The 23,136-nt window shown below is 47.5% G+C and overlaps 1 protein-coding gene across 2 annotated transcripts; it reads right to left on the bottom strand.

Moving 5' to 3' along the window:
* Positions 1-228: 228 nt before the first annotated feature.
* LOC114772824 (phytanoyl-CoA hydroxylase-interacting protein-like) lies at positions 229-18,897 on the bottom strand. 2 transcript variants are annotated; one of them, XM_028965535.1, is made up of 5 exons: positions 18,662-18,897; positions 5,704-5,900; positions 4,791-4,965; positions 3,869-3,986; positions 229-1,398 (listed from the first exon to the last, which is right to left on the bottom strand). In XM_028965535.1, exons 1-5 carry the CDS (start codon positions 18,765-18,767, stop codon positions 861-863), a joined length of 1,134 nt encoding a protein of 377 aa, XP_028821368.1. In that variant the 5' UTR covers positions 18,768-18,897; the 3' UTR covers positions 229-860. The 2 variants fall into 2 exon arrangements, with proteins under 2 accessions (XP_028821368.1, XP_028821369.1); XM_028965536.1 differs by lacking the exon at positions 18,662-18,897 and adding an exon at positions 8,206-8,347.
* Between the last annotated feature and the right edge of the window lie 4,239 nt (positions 18,898-23,136).

Raw genomic sequence — 23,136 nt, forward strand, 5'->3', positions numbered from 1 at the left:
TTGTTGAATTGTGCTACAATCGGTCGTGGTTAAAATGTGGTTGTCGTCCCAGGTTGGATTTGGTGTACTAATCCTCTGTGGAAAGCTACGTTACTAAACGTTAGCTTAGTGCATGTAGTTTTATGTATTCGTTCATATATTTCTGCAGTGAATCTTTTTAGTTTTTTTTGACATGCTGAAAGTCCTTGGTATTGTGCACTTGTGGTTGGGTCTATTTTCTATACAACAATACAAAATAAATATTTTTTTAATTCAGCATATTCTCGTTTTTTTTTTTTTTTTAATATATATTTCTTGAAACACAGTGTATAACGTATGTTAGAATAAATACTATGGAATACTGCTGAACAACAACGCGGATGTGCGGATGTTGACCCTTTTTCTTTTACGTTCTTTATTTCATGCTGTAGGTACAACCTGTCATGCCTGTTGTCTGTTATCCGGTAATTAATTATGGAACTAATTACGTAATAATGTCAACATGAGCACAGTACCAGTTATCGTTGCTGGTCCACAGCACATCCATCTTTTTTTTTTTTTACGTTTTTTCGGGGTTTTTTGGGAACCTTTGGCAAATCGTTACAATGCAACTTAATGCGGTTGAAGGACAGTTGGATTTTGTAAGCGTTACAGCCAGCTGGATACGAGAAGCTGTGCCAGGGACAACGGAAATACCTCCCCCAAGACGGATAGAAAAATAGGAAAAGGTGACCTTAGCTCCCATGGAACGCATGCTCCGAGACGCTCGTCACTGGGACATTAAAATGGCTGAGACTGTTGGCGTGGCCGGGACTGAGGGACTGCGGTAGGGTGTACACTGGGGAGGGGACGGGTGGACGGTGTCTGGCGTTTTATGAGCGTTAGCGTCCCACACTTATGTTGCAGGTCTTGCAGCTGGGGTCCTTCTTGGCATTGACAGTGGACAGGCTCATGAGCTGGTGGCCGCTGATCTCGGCCACGGTGCCCCAGCTGAGGTCCACGGGGTCGGTGTAGATCACCTCCAGGATGACGTCCTGCGCGTGGTGGAAGACCAGCTGGCCATCTTCGCTGGTACTGCAGGTCAGGAAGCGGTTGTCGGCAATGTCCAGCGCTGGGAGCCTCTTCTTGCAGAACTCATCGCCCGGCGAACCCTCGGGGGCCAACACCAGGATGACGTAGTGGTAGGCCGTGTACATGCAGTAGAAGTCCCCGAAGTAAAGGTTGGTCTTTGGGTTGAAGAGGGCCTCGGCCTGGATCTCGAAGCGGAAGGGGCCGTACGGGGAGTCCTGCGCAGGCTTGCCGGTGTTGAACTCCGTGTTGCAACTGAAGAAGATGCCCTCAAGCTTGCCACTGATTGGCGAGCCATGGCTCCCGCTGTTGTCCTTCACTGATGGTAACATCTTGTTGTTTTGCAGCTCCCTGGAAAGAAAAAGAAAAAGTAAGAATGGAAGATTCTTAAGTGTGAAGTGAAGTGATTGTCACATGTCCAAAAAAATGCCAAAGCTGCAGTAAATAAGGTCCCTAGGAATGTTTGTTCAAGGATCATTCACAGATTTGGGTTTCAAAAGTACTTCCATTATTGTTTAACTTGCTGCTTAAAATGGTAAATAATCTTGGCACCAACTTTAATTTACACCCTTAAACTTAGAAACCTGTTGGCAAGTCAAAATGAACCAGCTTGGACTGTGTTGGATCAGTGCGTTTTAATGCAAGATGAAAGTATTTTATATGAACTGACTCATGACATTCAGAATATCATTAGACAAATTGTTCTATGAGGCCATATATAAAAGAAAAGCTTTCACATACACTACCTTTCCTCACGCATTTTCATACAAACCTCACACATACACCATATATTCCTCACACATCTACATACAAACCTGCTGCTGTGTATCACATGTGACAATCACTTCACATCACCTCACACATACACTATATATTCCTTACTCATCTATATACAAACCTCGTGCATACACCATATATTCCTCACGCATCTACATGCACCATATATATAAATATATATGGAATATATAGTGTGTGGAATATATGGTGTGTGTGCAAAGTTACTATCTAGATGCGTGAGGAATATATGGTGTATGCACAAGGTTTGTATGTAGATGAGTAAGGAATATATAGTGTATGTGTGAGGTGATGTGAAGTGATTGTCACATGTGATACACAGCAGCAGGTTTGTATGTAGATGTGTGAGGAATATATGGTGTATATGTGAGGAAAGATAGTGCATGTGTGAGCTTTTCTTGATATATGGCCTAGGGGGCACCTGAATATTAATATATGAATCGTAAACTCTATAATCTTATACTACTCTATATTATAATAATTTGGCCCGCTCTGATGAATTTGGGAGCAAATCCACTATGTGTGCTGTTTTCAGAATGTACATTTTTGCTTATATTTATATCCTCCTGCGTTTTTGGATTAATCACGCGCCAAATGCTTGGAAAAGCTTATGAATAAGTGGCCCACAGAGCTATGGAGAGCAGGGAGAACAGTGTAAGCATTTATCAGCACATTTGCACATCTGCTATTTTTGGCCAAGCTTCTTCTGCTGACCTCCACAGTGGTGACCAATTTAACTTTTTCAAATTCTTCTGCACTTTCTGATGTACACACAGGACAAACGATCCTGACTGGGAATATTTCATGAGTTTTATGAATTTTTTGCTTGCTTCTCATTGAGGTCAAAGGCGTTCCAAAGCGCTCCCTTTTTCAAGGACAGTTCATTACGCAACGCCAGACACTCCAACAATCCTCCAAATCCCCCTCACTGATATGATTAATTCCCCAATTACCCACAGAATGGCTATAATTAATCCACCATGCTTGGACAACGTTCCCCGGCGTGTATCAAATTGTTGTTTCATTTTACGATGCAGCGTGATGCTCATGGGAAGCTCGGTGTGCTTGGTTCTATGTACAATAAAATACGTTCTTTCTCAGCCTAATTAATGGGATAAACGTTCATTATTTGCTTGAAGATTGGATGACACCAACAGGCCCCAAACCAAGCCGGCGCGGCAGCAGAACAATGATGCAAAAAATTCAGTGCCGTATTCTCGCCCGTGTGCCGCCGTCATCTGATAAGCGAACAAAGAAGCCTATAAATAGCAACGGTTTAAAGGCATGGATGTGAGGGTCTGGTAATTTCATGTGATTGGTGCAGTCATCTGAAGCGTAATGCGCAGAAAGAGAGCAAAGTAAATCTATACCATGCGAAACGTAAAAAGGACGTTTCAACACTGCATGGAACTGACTGAAATGAATATAAACTTGGTTGATTTATAATAACTACACGTTATGATGTTAAAATACTATCAGTGTTTGACGCACAGCAGGGAGCTGAATCAATGAAGTTAAATGGCTCCAGGCGCTGTTCTCAAACCGGTGCTAAGCGCAGCACTGTGCACTAAGCATGGGCCGCTAGTGCAAGGTCAGTCAAAAGGTATAAATCATTAGGTAAAACATAAAAGAAACACAATTTTTAATGATGTGTTAATGGGTTTAAATCATCCATAAATGAGGAAGGTGCATGCGTGAGAGTTGTCAATCATTTGACTCCTCCCATTTATAAAAGCATCATTACAGATGACGTTCTGGTTTCTCTTTCACTCCTTACCTTAGCTCACACAGCCCATGCTTAGTGCTTACATTTACAGCATTTAGATGATGGTGCTTAGCGCCATCTTGAAAACAGCGCCCTCAAGCTTCACAATTTCCTTATAAGGTACTAATCACAGCCATAATCTGTGCTATTTCAATCAGAAATGCATGAGGCTGCACTTTTGGAAGATGGTGCGCTTTCAACATAGTCAATTATTAATCGTGCCATTGCAATCATCCATCATCTCATGCATGAACTACGTACTGCGCATGGTCGAAGTACTCCTTTTGCTGATTGCGGTAAAACACGGAGAACCTCAGCATCCTGCCCGAAATGGCCTCGGCTTTCTCCAGCAGCTGCGTGAGGTGCACGGTCGAGTAGTCTGAGGGACAGAAAAGGCCCTGTGAGTGAACTGTAGGTGCAGACGAACCTACATTTATGGCATTTACCAGACACCCTTATCCAGAGTGCCTTACAATCAGTAGTGACAGGGACAGTCCCCCCCTGGAGACACTCAGGGTTAAGTGTCTTGCTCGGGGACACGATGGTAGTAAGTGGGGTTTGAACCTGGGTCTTCTGGTTCATAGCGAGTGTGTTACCCACTAGGCCACTACCAGCCTATCTTCTAGACAGGACATTGTCCTTGTGAAATGACTGGTGGGATAATTGGGGACAACTTACTGTACAGCCCAGTGACTGAGACCAGGGATAACAAATTATTAGGTGGCTACTTCTGGGCATAAAATAAAGGGAGGGACCTTCTTTAAAACATTTATTACTGGCATTAACTTGCTAAAATACCAATTAAAATGTGAACATATCCACATAGACGGGGGTGAAAGTGAAGCTGTGCAGTGGAAGCAAGATTTTCTCCAAAGCATTTCCATATGAGGGCGGTTTTTGAATTTTATTCCATTTTCCTAATCCGCCGCGAAATCCCGCCCATAGCTGTTCTCTGGGTGGGCTTATGTGGATTTTAGAATAAATGTCATGTAGCGTTAACTGGTAAATCGCGACCTTCGTATGCACATAGTGCACATTCCTCCACTGCATTACCGGAATAAACAAAGAGATTTGACAGAGGAGAGGGTCTAAATTTAGAGCGGGCAGGCGAAGGCCAGCCTTCTTGGCGCAGTGAACGCTACGTAGTGTGCATCATGCGTGCGGCGGGAGTCGGGACGGAGACCGGCTGTGCAGAACTCGATGATCTCGCTCCACTCGGACACGGCGTAGTCTCCGTCGCTCTGCTTGGACGCGGTTTGGACGGCCACCGTGTACTCGGTGCGTGGGCTGAGGAACCAGTGGCCCCTCACGGTCATGGGCAGTGGCACGGCTTTGGCCACCAGCTTAGTGGGGACATCCTGCATGGGGAAAATAAAGTAACCGCTGTGTTGGATCGGCACCCTCAACGCAGAACTATACTTGCTGTTAACTATGTACGTATGTACGTACAGCCACGGGCTGTATGCTGCATTCTTTGCGTCAGCTGTTGTGCACGTACTTAAAAATTAATGGAATGTACAGTACAGGCCAAAAGTTTGGACACCTTCTCATTCAACGTGTTTTCTTGATTTTCGTGACAATTTACATTGGTAGATTCTCACTGAAGGCATCAAAACTATGAGTTAAGTACATAACATGTGGAGTTATGGACTTAACAAAAAGTGGAGACCTGACCTCCACAGTCACCGGACCTGAACCCAATCCAGATGGTTTGGGGTGAGCTGGACCAACAAGTGCTAAACACCTCTGGGAACTCCTTCAAGACTGTTGGAGAAGCATTTCAGGTGACGACCTCCTGAAGCTCATCGAGAGAATGCCAAGAGTGTGCAAAGCAGTAATCAGAGCAAAGAAACTAGAATATAAAACATGTTTTCACTTCATTCATAGTTTTGATGTGAGAATCTACCAACGTAAATGGTCCAAACTTTTGGCCTCTACTGTATTTGGATACAAATGCAATACCTCCATCATTTTATAGTGGCAGCGTAGCGATGACGATTTTATCAGATGGCGATTTTAAGGTACAGGTATTGACAAGGAGTACACACTATAGCTCACAGCCATTAGACGGGTTGACCGTGGTTGCCAGATCCCACCTTGTGTTTAAACTTGTTCGAGTTCTTGTTCTCCTTCTTGTTCAGGTCGATGAAGTAGTGCGTGATGCGCTCCTTGGCCCGGCAGTCCATATCCCAGCAGATCTTGAAGGAGTCGCATGTGATGTTACTGATTTTGATGTTCTGGGGAACTGGAAGCTCCTCCATCTCTGCAATGCCACTGTCCTGGGACTTGTTGCCTGAAATGGAAAAAAAAAAAAACATTGAGCATCTTTCTGCCCTGGATTGAACTTGGATCCCCAACATGCAACTTGGCAACAGAGACAGGAAAGGGCCGTGGCCTGGTACTACATTATATATCAGTTTTCTGTACTTTAAATACTTTTCTTCTGGGCAGTGGTGGTCTACCGGGTAAGGAAACGGATCCGCAATCAGAAGGTTACCGTATCAAATCCCAAACCTCCAAGGTGCCAGTGGGCAAGGTACCGTCCCCACACGCTGCTCCCCGGGCACCTGTCATGGCCGCCCACTGCTCACCAAGGGTGATGGTTAAATGCAGAGGAGACTTTTCGCGGTGTCACCAAAAACTGAAAACAATTACACAATTTCAAAGTAAAAGTCCGATGGCAAAAATGTTAAAATCCTCATATATCTTTCAGTCTGGACTGGGGGGTAAATAAAATCCTTTTTACCACGAAAGCTGAACTACCAGATGAAGGCGTCAGAAGATCCCGGCGGCGGCGTCCATTTACCTCTCGGCCGGTGGGAATTTGTGAATGGACGGTGAAAGAGAGAGCGAGTGAAAGAAGAGCGCTACCACGGCCCCACGCCGGCACCGTCAGCGAAGCGGCCTAGTGGGACTGGAGTGAATTAGGACGGCGGCGCAACACACCGACACACACACACACCGACACACACACACACACACTGCTGCTCGGTCACGCTCGGGCCCTGTGATGTGACAGATGGGGGCTTTTACTGTGAAGGGAATTCTCCAAAACTCTGATCTCTCTCTTTTCTCTTCTCCTTATTCCTCCTCGCGTTTTTCTTTTCTTCCCCAGCGGGGGTGGTGTGTGTATGTGTGTGTGTGTGTGTGGGGGGGGGGGGGTACAAAAGAGCGCTCGTCGGCTTCGCCGTCCTGGGCGGTAATTACAGAGCGCTGTTACAGCCGATTTCTCTTAAAAGTGCGCCCACGCTGCACAGCACAACGGTGACAATCTGACGAGGGCACCTTCCTTCGCCGAAAAGCACGCGTTGCCATGGTTACGTGAGGTGAAGTGTAGAGGCATACTACTGTAAAAAAAGGAGAAAGTATAAAAAAAATAACTCTCTACACAAAAGCACTGTATCAAAACCAATCTGATGTTACCTGGCAGAAAGAGGCGTGGCACATTAGAGGAAAAAGAGGGGAAAAAAAAAAAAAAAAAAAAGAGAGGAGAAAGGGATAGAGGAAGAGAGAGAACAGCCACGAGCCAAGCTGCAGAGAGCTCGCCTGGTCCAGGACAAAAACAGGGAGAGGCCCAGAAACTGGAGGAAAAACCCGGTAGTTCCCGATGGAAAGGAAAAAGAAGAGAAAATTCTTTTATACATTTGACTCCCAGGACGTTGCCACAGACCAATCAGAATTTGTTGTTTCTGCCCGGTCACGCCCTTGGCGTCCCCCGTCTGGGGCCGACAAAGACAGAGCGGAGGACCACAAAACACATGGCCGGCCCTTCACACCTCTTGCTCGGGGGAAGGCCGCCTGACTAAGACATGGAGAACGGAGGTGATGAACCTCCACGCAAAACAAAGGTGTAGAACATCACGGGCTTGTGATTTCCCACCTTACACTTCATAATACTACTGTCACAAATTTTAAAATGCCAAACCAAGTCATGACTGTAATAATGAATAAATTTTTCTCGTTCGACTTATCCTTGGTAATATTCTGATAATCTGACATGCTGGATTTCATTTAGATTTCATGATATGTTTATTTTTTATTAATATTTATTAATTAATACTCTCAGCCACAATCATACAGTATAGTACTCATATACGGCAAATGTTCTTGTCTTTTGCTTTGTTGAACTCGTTCCCATCTACCTGCTGGCTTTATTGTGCCGATGGCGGCACGTCTGAACGAAGTCCGGAGGGATTTGATGAGGAGGAAAAAACGGATCTGTCCCCGGGATTATGTCTCTGCCCATCTGTGACGGCATGATGTAGCACGATGCGCCTGTTGCGTATCCGCCGCTCTCGGCCCTTCTGTGCCAAAGTGAATCTCGGATTCAAGGGCGACGCCCGAACATTAATCTGCCTTGAATATTCTGTTTTCCATCTGTCTCTCGCATTCATTTCTTTATTTACGCCCATGAAGATTCTCTGGCCGCGTTCTTCTAACCGGCTGCAGCCAGGTGGGCAAATGAGACACCACAATGGATGCTCTCCACGTACAGTAGACATCTCCACCAGGATCAAATTCATAATCAATAAGCTCCTTTCTTAAACTCTCGCTCAGTCACCGTTCCCCGCGTTCGTCTGGGGCCCGAAGCACCTTACCGGCTGGACGAATCAAAGCGACGCCTCCACTCGCGGCACGAAGCGTGCATGTCCCCGCCGCCGTCTCCTGTCCCCTGCCTCAGTGCAGCGACCCCCCGCTCAGCCACCAGCGGCAGGCCGGGGGGGGGAGGCGGCCGCTCGCCAGGGCCAGCCGGCGATTGGCTTAGAGGGGCTTAGGGTTCGTTTTACATGCCTGGCATACTCACGCCCCACCCCAGCAGAAAGAGCTGGTGATTATGTCATCAGTCGGCGCTGGACGTGAGGCCACGAGGGTCAGACCCCTGCAGATATTACAAAGCTGGCATTAGGGGGTGGGGACAGCATGTTTTTCATAGGGTGGGGGGGGGGGGGGGGGTATAATCTCTCGTTGGATAAATCCTCACACACACACACACACACAAAAAAAAATAATAATAATGAATCATCCCATAATCCAGCCCTGCCTCCACCTTCCCCACCCGCCACAGTCACACTTCCAAAAAGCGTGACATCATTGTTTTCTCGGTATCCGCCTCCTGCGGATTTCTTTCATGAGAGAGGAAGAAGCATAATATCCTCCGCTGAACCCCCAAAACCGAAACCCGGCGTTCCATCGCTCTGATGCCACGAACCCAATGGCCAGAGACCCCAGAGCCAACATCCCAGTACTTTCAGGGCCCTATTTTCAAACTGGCACCGAGCGCAGCGCTAAGCGAGGGACTTGGTTCCTTGGAGACAGGACATGGTTTTTATTGAACTTTATACAGGCTACAGACTGGCTGCAGAAGCTGCTATCGCACGGTTAGAGGAAGACAGTAGAGGATAGAGAAGAAAACGGCGCTGCATGATCTTGTGTCCTGGGCTCTCGCTGAATCTTACTTCGCATGCTAGCTGTCGTTGATGAGTCAGGTTAGTCGGCCTTTGACCATGTTTAATCAGTCGTCAATTAACTGCAGATTTGCCCTGATCAGCAGCCATTTATGAACTATTGTTGCCAGATTGGCCAGTTTCGCAGCAGTGTTTCGAATTCTACTTCTCGGATTTTTCCCTGGTTGCGTCGTCTTAACTATAAATAAAAATTGCACACAGCGCACTGTCAATAGTTTAGCTGTTGCGGGCGGAGGCGTAAAATGCATAAAGCATCTTCATGTGACCAGACAACAGCGGACACACAAAGCACGCAAACGCCACAAACAAAGGCCGTCCTCATTCACAACTCCTACAGCGGGCTACTCCACGAGGGCCGACAAGGAGCCTATTGAGTGGGACTCTAGGGTGAACCTAAAAGCCCCCTGACCAACTTTCCTCTGCACTACAAAAGGATGCACAGGACTTTCATTGTACGCTATATACGAAACAGAACACAAAGCAACGACCATACAATTATAATTATAGCCCTGCATGGAGCGTCCATTCTATCATGATGCTGATTCACCAGTTCGCTTTGCCTAATTTAGTCAGAATTTTATAAAGTGAGAGTTTACTGCATATACTAGAGCACCTCAAAAAACTGGAATAGGGTTTGTTGTTTCTAGTCTTCTAGATTCTGATCTTCTGAGATGAACTAGTATGCAAATAATACAGTCAGCAGATACGTGGCATGGCTAAGAATAATCTGTATGCTTGGCGCAGGTGAAGGCAGCAATGAATCTATTCTGGTGAAATCATCATATGTTTAATATGCCGTCCAAGCTTTATTCATCCGTCTTCGCTTGTCTGAATCATGTTGCCAGATTGGTCAGTTTCCTGCTGTGGTTTATAATTCTACTTTTACCCTGGACTTGTTCACATCATCTGGACTGTCCGATCACTGCAGCACTTTTAAACCCTTCACGTTTACTCCTTCTCAAGAGAAGTAAAAAAAACATTTATTTTGACTAATATTTCTTTATTACACCTCAGCCAGCAAAAGTCATGTAACTGTCTCATGGCTTGTAACTGTCTCATGGCATATAAATGTCTCATGGCATCTAACTGTCTCATGGCATGTAACTGTCTCATGGCATCTAACTGTCTCATGGCATGTAACTGTCTCATGGCATCTAACTGTCTCATAACATCTAACTGTCTCATGGCATCTAACTGTCTCATGGCATCTAACTGTCTCATAACATCTAACTGTCTCATGGTATCTAACTGTCTCATAACATCTAACTGTCTCATGGTATCTAACTGTCTCATGACATCTAACTGTCTCATGGCATCTAACTGTCTCATGGCATGTAACTGTCTCATGGCATCTAACTGTCTCATGGTATCTAACTGTCTCATGACATCTAACTGTCTCATGGCATCTAACTGTCTCATGGCATCGAACTGCCTCAGTTCCTTCACTCGCTGGTGATGCCGTGGATATTGAGCCTGGCGACTGGGACTGTTCACATCATCTGGACTGTCCGATCACTGCAGCACTTTTAAACCCTTCACGTTTACTCCTTCTCAAGAGAAGTCAAAAAAACATTTATTTTGACTAATATTTCTTTTTGATTTACACCTCAGCCAGCAAAAGTTATGTAACTGTCTCATGGCATATAACTGTCTCATGGCATGTAACTGTCTCATAACATCTAACTGTCTCATGGCATGTAACTGTCTCATGGCATATAACTGTCTCATGGCATGTAACTGTCTCATAACATCTAACTGTCTCATGGCATGTAACTGTCTCATGGCATATAACTGTCTCATGGCATGTAACTGTCTCATAACATCTAACTGTCTCATGGCATCTAACTGTCTCATGGCATCTAACTGTCTCATGGCATCTAACTGTCTCATGGCATGTAACTGTCTCATAACATCTAACTGTCTCATGACATCTAACTGTCTCATGGCATGTAACTGTCTCATGACATCTAACTGTCTCATGGCATCTAACTGTCTCATGGCATCGAACTGCCTCAGTTCCTTCACTCGCTGGTGACGCTGTGGATATTGAGCCTGGCGACTGGGACGGGCCGGGTTTCGCTCCACCATCCCGCCGCCTTAAGCAGAGCGTTAATATTTCATAACTCTCTGGACAAAAATAGCCTGGCGGCAGACACATAATTTTACAGGAAGGATCGATGGAGAAGGACACCGCAGATAAATGTGATCGGTGCTTTTTTGCTCTCAGAGTCATGTCACTACTGCGCGGCTCTGCAATAATGTCTGATGCTAATTGTAGAAGATGCGTCGGCACATTGTGCATTTCAATTTGTTGCGTTATGCAAAGAAAAGCAGCAGGCCGTTTAGATGATTTATCATTAGCTTGTTAGACCTGACCTTCCACCAGCACAGAGAGCCAACCTTCAGCTTCCCAGTTATCAGATTCACTCCCAACCCTACAGAGAATCCCATCTCCTCCCTCCACCACATTCCTGACGCCGTCTGGCCAGAGGTCATCATTAACTGCGTCGTTGTTCGCCACCTAACCCAAAATGTAAGGGTTTCTGCAAGAAGGTGCACCGATTAAAATTGTGTGTCAACATCCTTCCAGAAATGTAAAGAATATTTCCATATTTAATCATCTGTAATCTTCCCAAAAGACAAAGGCAAAACATCAAAATCAGGTACAGGAAGTTGCAGAATGATTTCTTTTAAATTTAGAACGGTTTCCAAGGAAACAAGTGGCGAGGAGTCCTGGCCCGTTCTTGTTTCTATGCACCGTGCCAGCAGAATTCCCGAAATTCTCGCCGCTGTCCAGCCCAGTGCATGATGTGCTTAGCTACGCAGGGTTGGTACATGGGAGACTGCCTGGGAATACCAGGCGCTGTAAGCTGTAACTAGTGGGGCGGACCCGTAATCGGAAGGCTGTTCAGTTCACCTAATCGAGTCCCGTACGATTTTCTTGCCGAGCAAACTTCCGGAATCTTCCATTTTACTCGCTGGTTTTTGTGAAATCATTCTGTCCTGTTGCCATTGGGATTGCAGGGACATGCCAGTAATGGACTGTCACTGGGCGTAATTACTAAGCCCCGCCCCCTTGCTAATGTCCCCAGTCGCGCTGCATTTTTAAATACCATCTCACTGGTCCCATGAGACTGAGTGTTCATCACGCTGAAATAACACACACACACACACACACACACACTTCAGTTTCAGTTCATAGAGCGTTCATACTAACATCAGCCCAAAAGGAAAAGAAAAAAATTGCAGACGCAGTTATTGCACACGTACCGTTCCCGTGGCCACGAATCAATATCCTAATAATTGTCCGAGTAATAATCGTGAAATTCAGCCTTCTGGATTTCAGGGGTTTTATTCATGTTCAGAGATATTCAGTGTCGGTTCCCTGGACTGTTTAAACACGAAATGTTGGCAAATAAAACACACAAATGACATATGATGCAAGATGCTTCGCAAAACACAAGAAGGAATAAGAGTGCATGAATCATAATCATTTGATGATGATTCACATTTAAATTTACAGGATTTACCAGACTCGCTTATCCAGAGTGCCTCACAGTCAGTAGTGACAGGGACAGTCCCCCTGGAGACAAAAGTGGTAGTAACTTGGGTTTGAAGCTGGAGCTTCTTCTAACCAACTAGACTATTAGCCTATGAACCAGAACACCCAGGTTCAAACCACATATTACCACTGTGTCCCTGAGCAAGACACTTAACGCTGAGTGTCTCCAGGGGGGGACTGTCCCCGTCACTACTGACTGTAAGTCGCTCTGGATAAGGGCGTCTGGTAAATACTGTAAATGTAAATTTTTCAATAACTTTCCAACTTTCTGCACTTGTCACATATGGACTCTTGTGATAAGTCTAAATATGTAATCTGCACACTAGAGCATACAAGATAGATGAAGACAAAAAAGACAAAACAGGTTTGGTAAAGGTTTCAAAATATGTCATCTTTTAATTATTACATCAACATTTTTATCCACATATTACCACACCTACATTTATATTTACATTTACGCCCTTATCCAGAGTGACTTACAACGTGCTTTCAACTTATTATCGATGAAGAGATCAATTCCGGTTCACTAGGACCCCCAACTATGAATACAACCTTTTTATTCACTCTGTTGTAGATTCTGTACACAAGTTCAACAATAAGAAAGTTCATCTAAATCTTCTCTAAAGAGGAAGGTCTTGAGCTGCCGTGTGAAGGTGCTCAGTGACTGAGCTGTTCTGACCTCGAGGGGAAGTTTATTCCACCACCGATGGGCCAAGATGGAGAAGAGTCTAGATGAACGTCTTACATTTACAGCATTTATCAGACGCCCTTATCCAGAGCGACTTACAATCAGCAGTTACAGGGACAGTCTCGCTGGAGCAATTTAGGGTTAAGTGTCTTGCTCAGGGACACAATGGTAGTAAGTGGGATTCGAACCCGGGTCTTCTGGTTCACAGGTGAGTGTGTTACCCACTAGGCTACAACCACCCACAGTCTTCCTTTTACCTTCATAGATGGAGGGACCAGGCGAGCAGTACTGGAGGCTCGGAGTATACGAGGTGCAGTGTGAGGTGTAATAAGGGCTGTGAGGTAGGATAGTGCTACTCCATGTTTGACTTTGTAGGCCAACATCAGTATTTTGAACCTGATGCGTGCAGCTACTGGGAGCCAGTGGAGGGAACGTAGCAGTTTGGGAAGGTTGAAGATCAGTCGTGCTGCTGCATTTTGTATGAGTTGTAGAGGTGGGATGGTACATAGTGGTAGACCAGCTAGAAGGGAGTTACAGTAGTCCAGTCGTGAGGTTACTAAGGACTGAACCAGGATCTGGGTGGCCTGGGTTGACAGATAAGGATGGATTCATCTGATATTGTAGAGAAGGAATCTACATGAGCGGGAAAGATTGCTGATGTGAGTCGAGAAGCAGAGTTGCTTGTCTATTGTTACGCCAAGGTTGCGGGCTGTTTGCGATTTGCATATTTGCAATATTTGCATAGTTTGAATCCACATGCTTGCGATATACTTGGCCTTCACTTTGCCTAGCGGTGGCCTAGCGTTTAAGGAAGCGGCCCTGTAATCTGAAGGTTGCCGTTTCGAATCCTGATCCACCAAGGTGCCACCGAGGTCCCTCTGATGAAGGTACCGTCCCCACACACTGCTGCCCGGGTGCCTGTCATGGCTGCCCACTGATCACCAAAGGCGACGGTTAAATACAGTGGACACATTTCACTGTGTCACCATGTGCTGTGCTGCAGCGTTTCACAATCACTTCACTTACTTCCCATAACCGCTTAGTTCTAGTCACGGTTGTGGCTGCTGCAGTCCATCCAGAGGGCGGGGCTACACACACCCACACCTGTGGACAACATAGGGACAGTTCACCTAGTGGGCATGGTGGGAGGAAACTGGAGAGCCTGGGGAGAACTGCATTGCATTTCTTCTCATTTTAAACATGGAATAAACTGGCAACGGCAAACAGGGTCAAGGCGCCTGTTGATTTCTGATATCTTGATGTCTGACGTTCGTGATTTCAATCCAGGCGCATCACTGCCTGGAAAGTGAATTTATAACTCACGTAACACCAAACAGTTCCGTTGTGTGTAGCTCGATGATGGGGTGACTTGGTGGATCATGGTGGCGCTCATCTTCCCCGGCTTTTTTACCCCCCTGTTCTCGCGGCTTGTTCGAGATGGTCTCGCCACATTACGGATGACGTACGGGCGGTCTACAGCACTACAGCACAACCACTACCTCCAGGAGGAGCTGCTCCAGGAGGAGCTGCAGAGAAGGCATTGATGCTATGGAATGGCCCGCCCGTTCCCCAGACCTGAGTCCAACTGAGCACCTCTGGGACATCATGTCTCGCTCCATCCACCATATAGTTGGATGTTGAACCACAGGCTGTCCAGGAGGTCTGGGAGGAGATCCCTCAGGAGAACATCTGCCACGTTTGACTTGTTTTAAGGACATTACATCAAAGTTGGATCAGCCTGTTGTGTGTTTTTCTACTTTTCTAGTCTGACTCCAAATCCAGACGTCCACAGGTTGATTCATTTGACTTCCGTCAAAAATTTTTGTGAGATTTTGCACATGACAGAAGGCGTCCCCGGCTATTTTACCAAGATGGTCTCACCACATTACAGGTGACGGACGGGCCTGCCGGCGGCGGTTTACAGCCCAGCAGAAGTGGATCTGAGGGAGCCGTGTTTCTCTGTGAGGAACGCCGTGAGACACGTGCTGATTGTGGTAGGCAGTAGCCTTGTGTGTAACACACTCTCCTATGAACCAGAAGACCCAGGTTCAAATCCCACTTACTACCATCGTGTCCCTGAGCAAGACACTTAACCCTGAGTGTCTCCAGGGGGGGACTGTCCCTGTAACTACTGGCTGTAAGTCGCTCTGGATAAGGGCGTCTGGTAAATGCTGTAAATGTAAATTGTGAAAAACCTCACATGGGCAGAATCGGCGTGTCACATGAGGGGTCTGGCACGCCGCGGGCAGGCGCGTTCAGCCCCTCACAACCAGCCCTGAGAAATGCTGAAATTAATATTCCATATTTCTGAACACTCATGGGGGAAAAAACGGGCTGCAGTTCAATTGTATTTTTAACGCAGCGTGCGGTGGAGGTGAAGTGGTGGTCTTGACTGGGTGAAGGTTTAATGGCTCGCTGGTGAAGCGGCTGATGCAGACAGTGGGGCGGGGCTAAGACGGTGCTTTTCGAGGCTTCAAGAATCAACGGGCGAAAGAAATATTGGTTTGCGACGTTGAAGTCAACTCTTGCATAAGCATGCTAATGCAAGAAACATATACACTACAAGACTGGACACCCCTACTAATTTTTTACATTATAGAACACCACCTTTAAGTTGGACAACGGGGACGGGTTCCAACAGTGGTGAAGGTTCATGCTGAGCGCTTTCTTATCAGTCACTCGTGTTAATGAGCGTCTCACCAAGCGGCTTTTGATGATGACAATAGTGAACAAAGCAGCCAGATTTTGGAGTTATATATTGCATTTAGAACCCTGTACACTGCTGAACAAATAAAGGGGACACAACAGAATGTGACTCCAAGTCAGTGACACTTGTGTGAAGTCAAACTGTCCACTCAGGAAGCATCACTGATTGACGATCAATTTCACATGCTGTTGTGCAAATGGAATAGAAAACAGGTGGAAATTATAGCCAATGAGCAAGACGTCCCAAATGAAGGCGTGGTCCTGCAGGTGGGGACCACAGACCGCTTCTCGGTTCCTCTGCTTTCTGGCTGATGTTCTGGTCACTTTTGAACGCTGGCGGTGCTTTTCACACAAGCGGCTCAGGTAGTGCAGCTCATCCAGGATGGCACATCAATGCGAGCTGTGGCAAGAAGGTTTGCTGTGTCTGTCAGCGTGGTGTCCAGAGCATGGAAGCTCTACCAGGAGACAGACCAGCACATCAGGAGGTGTGGAGGAGGCCGTAGGAGGGCAACAACCCAGCAGCAGGACTTTGTGGAGGGAGGAACAGGAGGAGCACTGGAGACGCCATGGAGAACATTCTGCTGCCTGCAGCATTGATGCAATGGACTGTTGAGTCCAATTGAGCACATCTGGTACATCATGTCTCGCTCCATCCACCAAATAGTTGGAAGTTGCACCACAGACTGTCCAGGAGGTCTGGGAGGAGATCCCTCTGGAGACCATCCGCCACCTCATCAGGAGCATGTCCAGGTGTTGTAGGGAGGTCATACAGGCACGTGGAGGCTGAGCTTCATTTTGACTTGTTTTAAGGACATTTCCACTTTAATTTTGAGTGTGACTGCAAATCCAGACCTCCACGGGATGAATAATTTGATTTCCATCAATAATTTGTGTGATTTTATTGTCAGCACATGTAGAGAACAAAGTGTTCAATAAGAACATTTCACATCTAGGATGTCTCGTTTCTGTGTTCCCTTTATTTTTTATTTTGAGCAGTGAGAACATGAGATTTTTTTTTTTTTATTTGCTGTAATTTAATTCTTTTTTATTATTATGACTAATTATTCGAATTTCGCCACCAACCAACAATACAAACCTCAAAACTGTAATATTGTGTGTACCAGCGGTACAGAATGTTTTTCATTTTTCATGTTGGTCATCTCCGTGTCCCCGTATTCATGGTGCGCCCCAACCCCCCCGGCCACTATCCGCCCTGAATGGACTCCACAATGATGAACGGAGTCCCTTATTTCCACAAAAATGGCTTTTGTGCGCCGTGTTGGTCTTGCGTTGCGCTCTGACTCCGACGGACACAATTAGCAAATTGATGGCCTGTCCCCTAAAACGCGCCATTCATTCATTACGCCCACGTCGGGGGTCCCTCTGTCACAGCTGGGGTACGCGCGCACACAAAACACGGGCCCATCTGGGGTCCGGCCCCCAAAGGACCCTGCTGCCCCGCCCACCCCGACTGCCACCGATACTCCATCACACTCAATATTCAAATGTTTCAGGACAAAGTGGCCCAGAATAATTTTAAGACACGGTGTCGTTATCCATTATTCGCTTCGTTTTTTTTATGTATATATTTAAATTACAAGCTATTGGAAAACATGAATGTATTCTTAATGCTGTGGAGATCCTTGACTTTCATATTCTGCATACATATCGGTGTTTCACAGCAGAATGAACTGAACAAATTGGATTGATTTTATGGTTAAAGGCCAGATTTGATGAAAGCCGGTGTTTTTAGGGAAGGAACGTACCATCCAGGCGCAGGACGCCGTCAACTGAGCACCGGGACACCAGTAAACGTGTAAATATCAGGACGAAATGTGGTTGTGATGCGTAATGCCTGCAGAGATGGGGGAGCGGACGAGGCCCCGGCCAGAAGGCGTCACCTGACTCACGCAAAGCCGGGCCGAGAAAGGACAATCTGGCCCAAAAGCGAGGGTGGGGAAGTGCGTCAGAAGCCTTGTTTTTTTTTTTTTCTGGAGAAGCGGCGGGGGACGTTGCCCGGTTCCAGACCCCCCCTCCCCGCAACTTCCTGCCCTGCCAACATGGCCGAAGGAAGGGGCAAAGACGACTGGCCAGGAATACCAAGCAGCAGGTCTTCTTGTACTGCACACACACACACACACACACACACACACACACACACCTTCCAGCAAGCGTGCGGTTCGAGCCGGGGGTCTGGGCTCCAGATGCATTGGTGGGCCGATTTCCACACTCGTGTCCGGCGTGTTAAAGGCCACGTTATCGCTCACGTGGGTATGAGACGGGCGTGGAGCCCCGCGGCTCTTCTTTTACTGACCACGCACGGTGACGTCACTGGACGCGGCCTTTCACGCACAAAATAAAGCATCTTCTCTCTCTCTCTTTTATTTTTTTTGTTTAAATTGGATGAAAACGCGGGAGAGCCCGTCTCCGGTGTCTCCGGTGTCTCCGGTGTCTCCGGGCTCCATGAATCAGCAGATCAGGGCTAAACGCCCCGTTTTTGTCTCGACGTGTGCATCTGTGGACACACGTTTTCGACGAAAATATCGACCCACCCCACCCACCCAACACGCCTCCCCGGTCGGTGTCCATGGTGCTGAACGCCTCCCCGTCACATCGACACGCGTTCCACTCACCGTCCCGGTCGCACAGCTGGATCGCCTCCAAGCTCAGGTTCTTCATCATGTCCTCGCACGGGCTGGTGGGGCTGCTGACGCCGTGGCCCACGCGTGGAACCTCCATCTTCCTTTCCGCGGGTGTCAGATCGGCGTGCCGCAGGACTGCTCTTCACCTTCAGCCGCTCGCATTCCCTCCCCGGCGCTGCGCGGTGCTGCTCCGGTGGAGGCGCTGGAGGAGGAGGAGGAGGAAGAGGAGGAGGGGGCGGAGTCAGCGCGTCTCTGCGGCACGGAGCGTCAGACGCTCCTCCTCCTCCTCCTCCTCTTCCTCACCCTGAGCGCCGAGCGTTCCCCCAGAAACAAGACTCTTCAGCCATGAGGATTGCTGTCGGGTCTAGAACCCCAATATCCCAGATAAAGGTGGGATATGTGTCCCTACAGGTCATGGCACTGTCCCCACGCGCTTTTCCCCGGGCGCCTGTCACGGCCGTTTGGCATGGCGAGGCAGATGAACTGAGATGATGACAGGACTTGACGAAGAAGAAGGACGCATTCACACTACGCCACAAAACGGGTTTAATCTTGTGATGAACAGGACGGGGGGGGGGACATCCGGAAACTGGTGGACATGTAACATAACAAAGACACAAACAGGGCAGCTTTATACATCAGACACAGGTGAACACGATCAGGAAACATTACACAGGACAAAACCCCTTCCGGACTGGATCATGACAGGGCGCTTGTCATGGCTGCCAAGATTGTCCCCACATTTCTTCTCGGACCATGCAAGACAGCTGCCATCAGGTCTAGGACCCCAATATCCCCGATAAAGATGGGATAAGTGTCCCTAAAGCCATCGCAGAGTGTCCCTTGTCACGGACCATGAAAGCGCTACAGAACGGCAGGACCTCTGCCCTGAAAAGGCTCACAGACCTTGCGGTTTAGTAGAGGTCGGGCCAGGTCGGGGTCTGGATTTATCGAAAGCCCGCACCCCTGACATTTTCCAGCGTTTACAGACCCAGGCCTGTAAATCTTTACCAACAGAGAACACAATGGGGTTACATCCAGCGTGGGGGTGTGTGAGATCATCAATAGGCTGAAATACCAAGAAATCTTAGTTACCTTTTATATTCCCGACCATAAAAGAGGCCAAATTCTGCAGCAGTACGGTGCTCCATCACATACTTCCATCTCCACTTCAAAGTTCCTCAAGGTGAAGAAGATCAAGATGCTCCAGGATTGGCCAGCCCAGTCACCAGACATGAACATCATTGAGCATGTGTGGGGTTGGATGAAAGATGAAGCATGGAAGACGGAACCAAAGAATACTGATGAACTTTGGGAGGCATGCAAGACTGCTGTCTGTTCTATTCCTGATGACTTGTATGAATCCTTCAAGCTCATGGACGTCATACAAGATATAAAATTTGGATCTCACAGCACCACAACTTGCTCACATATTTTTGTATTTGCAGTAAATTTGTTCAAGTTCTGTACAGGCGACAAAAATCTTTTTACAGTACTATGTCTAACACCAACTGATAAATTAAAAGTCAGGTTAATAGCAGCTGTTTCTACAAAATAGATAAGCGACTTTTGTCAGGGATGTTATGTCCCTGAACGTACGCTCCCACGTGTTCTGTGTGGCTGGCTCAGGGACACCATGGTAGAAAGTGGGGTTTGAACCTGGGACTTTTGTCGTCCCCACTAGGCTCATATAGATGCCGTTTGTGTCAGGTGTCAACATCTTTCGGCAGGAGGAAGATATAAACCAGATTATGTCTTGTTGGCCGGGTCCACTTTTTGTGCCGGGATTCCTGAACTGGATCGCTCTTCAGCTTGTTTCTCAGCTCTTCTGCAATGGTGCCGTCTTTCGCCGCCCTCCATGACCCGCGGCAATAGGGACTGACCGACAACATCGCTCGGCCGTGCTCATTCGTGTGTCTCTACTTCTGTATTTGGATAGATGAGTGCAGTTCACACACACATTTCATCCCCCACCTCCTACATGCAAAGCCTGACAATAACCACAATAACTGGAATAACCATGATCACATGCCCTCGACTTTTAAATGATACATTTCAATTAAAAAACGTGCATAAGTACGGGAAAGTTTATACCAAGAGACCACAGAAATGTAACTGGCTGGTTTGCAAAATATTCATTAATATTTAACAGAATCTTCTTCGTTTAAATGTCCAAAAATTCTCATTTTAGTTGAGGCTATACGCGCTATAAATGAGGGGTGGGGCTACCTGGGCACCAGTTGTTTTTTTACGTGAAAGCGAAGTGATTGTCATTGTGATACACAGCAGCACAGCACACGGTGACACAGTGAAATGTGTCCTCTGTATTTAACCATCACCCTTGGTGAGCAGTGGGCGGCCATGACAGGCGCCCGGGGAGCAGTGTGTGGGACGGTACTTTGCTCAGTGGCACATTGGCGGATCTGGATCTCAGTGGCACCTTCTGATTACAGGCCGCTTCCTTAACCGCTAGGCCACCGCTGACCCGGCAAGTTTTAAGCACAAAAGACCAGATGTACAGCAGTGTCACCTGTCCCTCTGTCCTTCCTGTGTCATAGTTCGGGCACACAAACCAGCAGCTGTTTGGATTTAGACATGGCATGGCATCATGGGAAATGCTGTGCCATGCAGATTATCTCCCCCTGCCCCCCACCGTGGGCAGAATGAAGCGGCGGTTGGAGCCGGCGGATTAATAACCCGTTCCTCCGACTGCTTGGCCTCGATTCTGCCAGTTTTTTCCCGCTCCTGCCGTCTCTGCGCCAGGACCGGATGAGGGAGGCGGGTGGCGAAGGGGAAAGATCAGGAATAAAAGAACCGAAGGTGTTGAAGGTGTTACATCTGCAGATAGAAGCAGGGGCCCGCCTGGGGTCACTTCCACCCCACCCATCGCACATCCCATGATCCTCCAGGCCGAAGCACCTCTCTCATCAGCATCATTCCGGGCTGGGAACATGCAAGGGTCGTGAACCTCAAGGCCACGCCCCCAACGAATCCTCTGATGGCCTTCGGGGTGTGGCCTTGTGGCGGCTTTGATCACGCGCGCCGGCAGACGGGCCAGATTAGGCCTCCATGCGGCCTGGGTTACGTAAGACCGTCTAATTTGAATTTGAGTAGACGCTGCTCTCTCACATCCTGATAACTGAATATGAAGTTTGAAGCTGGTGCATGAAACCCGCATAATTCGTTTCCCTGGGACTGTTTCGGAGAGAGAAATTAATAACGCACCGAGACAGGAGCTTTCTAGGAGCTTAATTAGAACAGTGATTTAAAAAGGGCCTTGTGCCACCCAGCAGACACTTTCAGGGGTCTTTAGTGGAGTCCAGTTCTGTTTTGGGGGTCAAAACCGGGAAGATCCACTGCGCGCCATTTTTTCCCGCCACGGCGGTGTGCTGCGCTGCCCCCTGGCGGCAAATTTCCCGCCCGTCTACAATTCAATCTCAGCCCGATTCATTTCGAGTCAATTAAAACGTTAATTACAGCCCTGCGCCGGAAAACGATGTATTTCTGGCAACCATCTCGACCTCCGTCTTTAAAAAAAAATATATTTTACCCAGCGGCGGAATTAAAAAAACAAAGAAAAAAAAGGAAGAATTGCTGTTATTACGACACGGGAGTGTTTGTTTAAGCACGGCCCGGGACGCCGACAGGCTGCAGACGTCCTGCGAGACCTTCACGGTTCTTTCCAGAATGGATCTACTTTCTTCGGCGGCGTGCCTGCGCACCCGCGGAGGACGGCGACGAGCCCGGGCCGGAACTACTTTCCTACATGCATTACAGCCACTGTCATTCCCACCGCGGCCTGCTCACAGAGAAACGTCCAATAAAGTTATTATTCATAACTGCAACTAGCCACAGCCACTATCAGGACGTGTTTCTAGACAGAACTGAATTTTTTATTTAAACGGTTCAGATTTGTGGGAACTAAAAAACCCTTCTAGCAACAAAAACACCTCATCTGCAGCAGATTTCTTTCTAAAGAGAGAGCGGACGAATGTGCTCGAGATTCCTTGCTCGCCATTAGATCATTTTCCCCGTGCTCGTTTCTGGAGGTCAGCATGTGTGGGTTTTTTCTTTGGTTCCGAATGGACGCGGTGGCCTCGCCTCCTCGACTCAAACATCACAGAGGTTTTTACTTGAGGGCTTGTGGCGAGGAGAAAAGAACCCGGTCGCCATCTCAGCAAAATGCGGTCCTGTCCATTGTGCTTGGAGACCCAAACAATGTGGTGGGCCACGGGCTTCAGGAAGCGGAGCGTGCCAGAGGGGAAAATAAACCACGGCAGGAATGTTGGAGAAAAGCCGCAGTGTCTACACTTCTCCAGAAATACAGCGCCGCCGCGAGTAGAACAAGATGTCGGTTGTGGTGTTAACGCATGAACCCTCCGTGCAGTAAACCGGCCGACGTCAACAGAACTGCATGCACGTGCACGAGTCGCTATACGTGCAAATTCTGGTTACGTGCAAGACCT

The sequence above is a fragment of the Denticeps clupeoides genome, unplaced genomic scaffold (assembly GCF_900700375.1).
Source record: "Denticeps clupeoides unplaced genomic scaffold, fDenClu1.1, whole genome shotgun sequence".
NCBI lineage: Eukaryota > Metazoa > Chordata > Actinopteri > Clupeiformes > Denticipitidae > Denticeps > Denticeps clupeoides.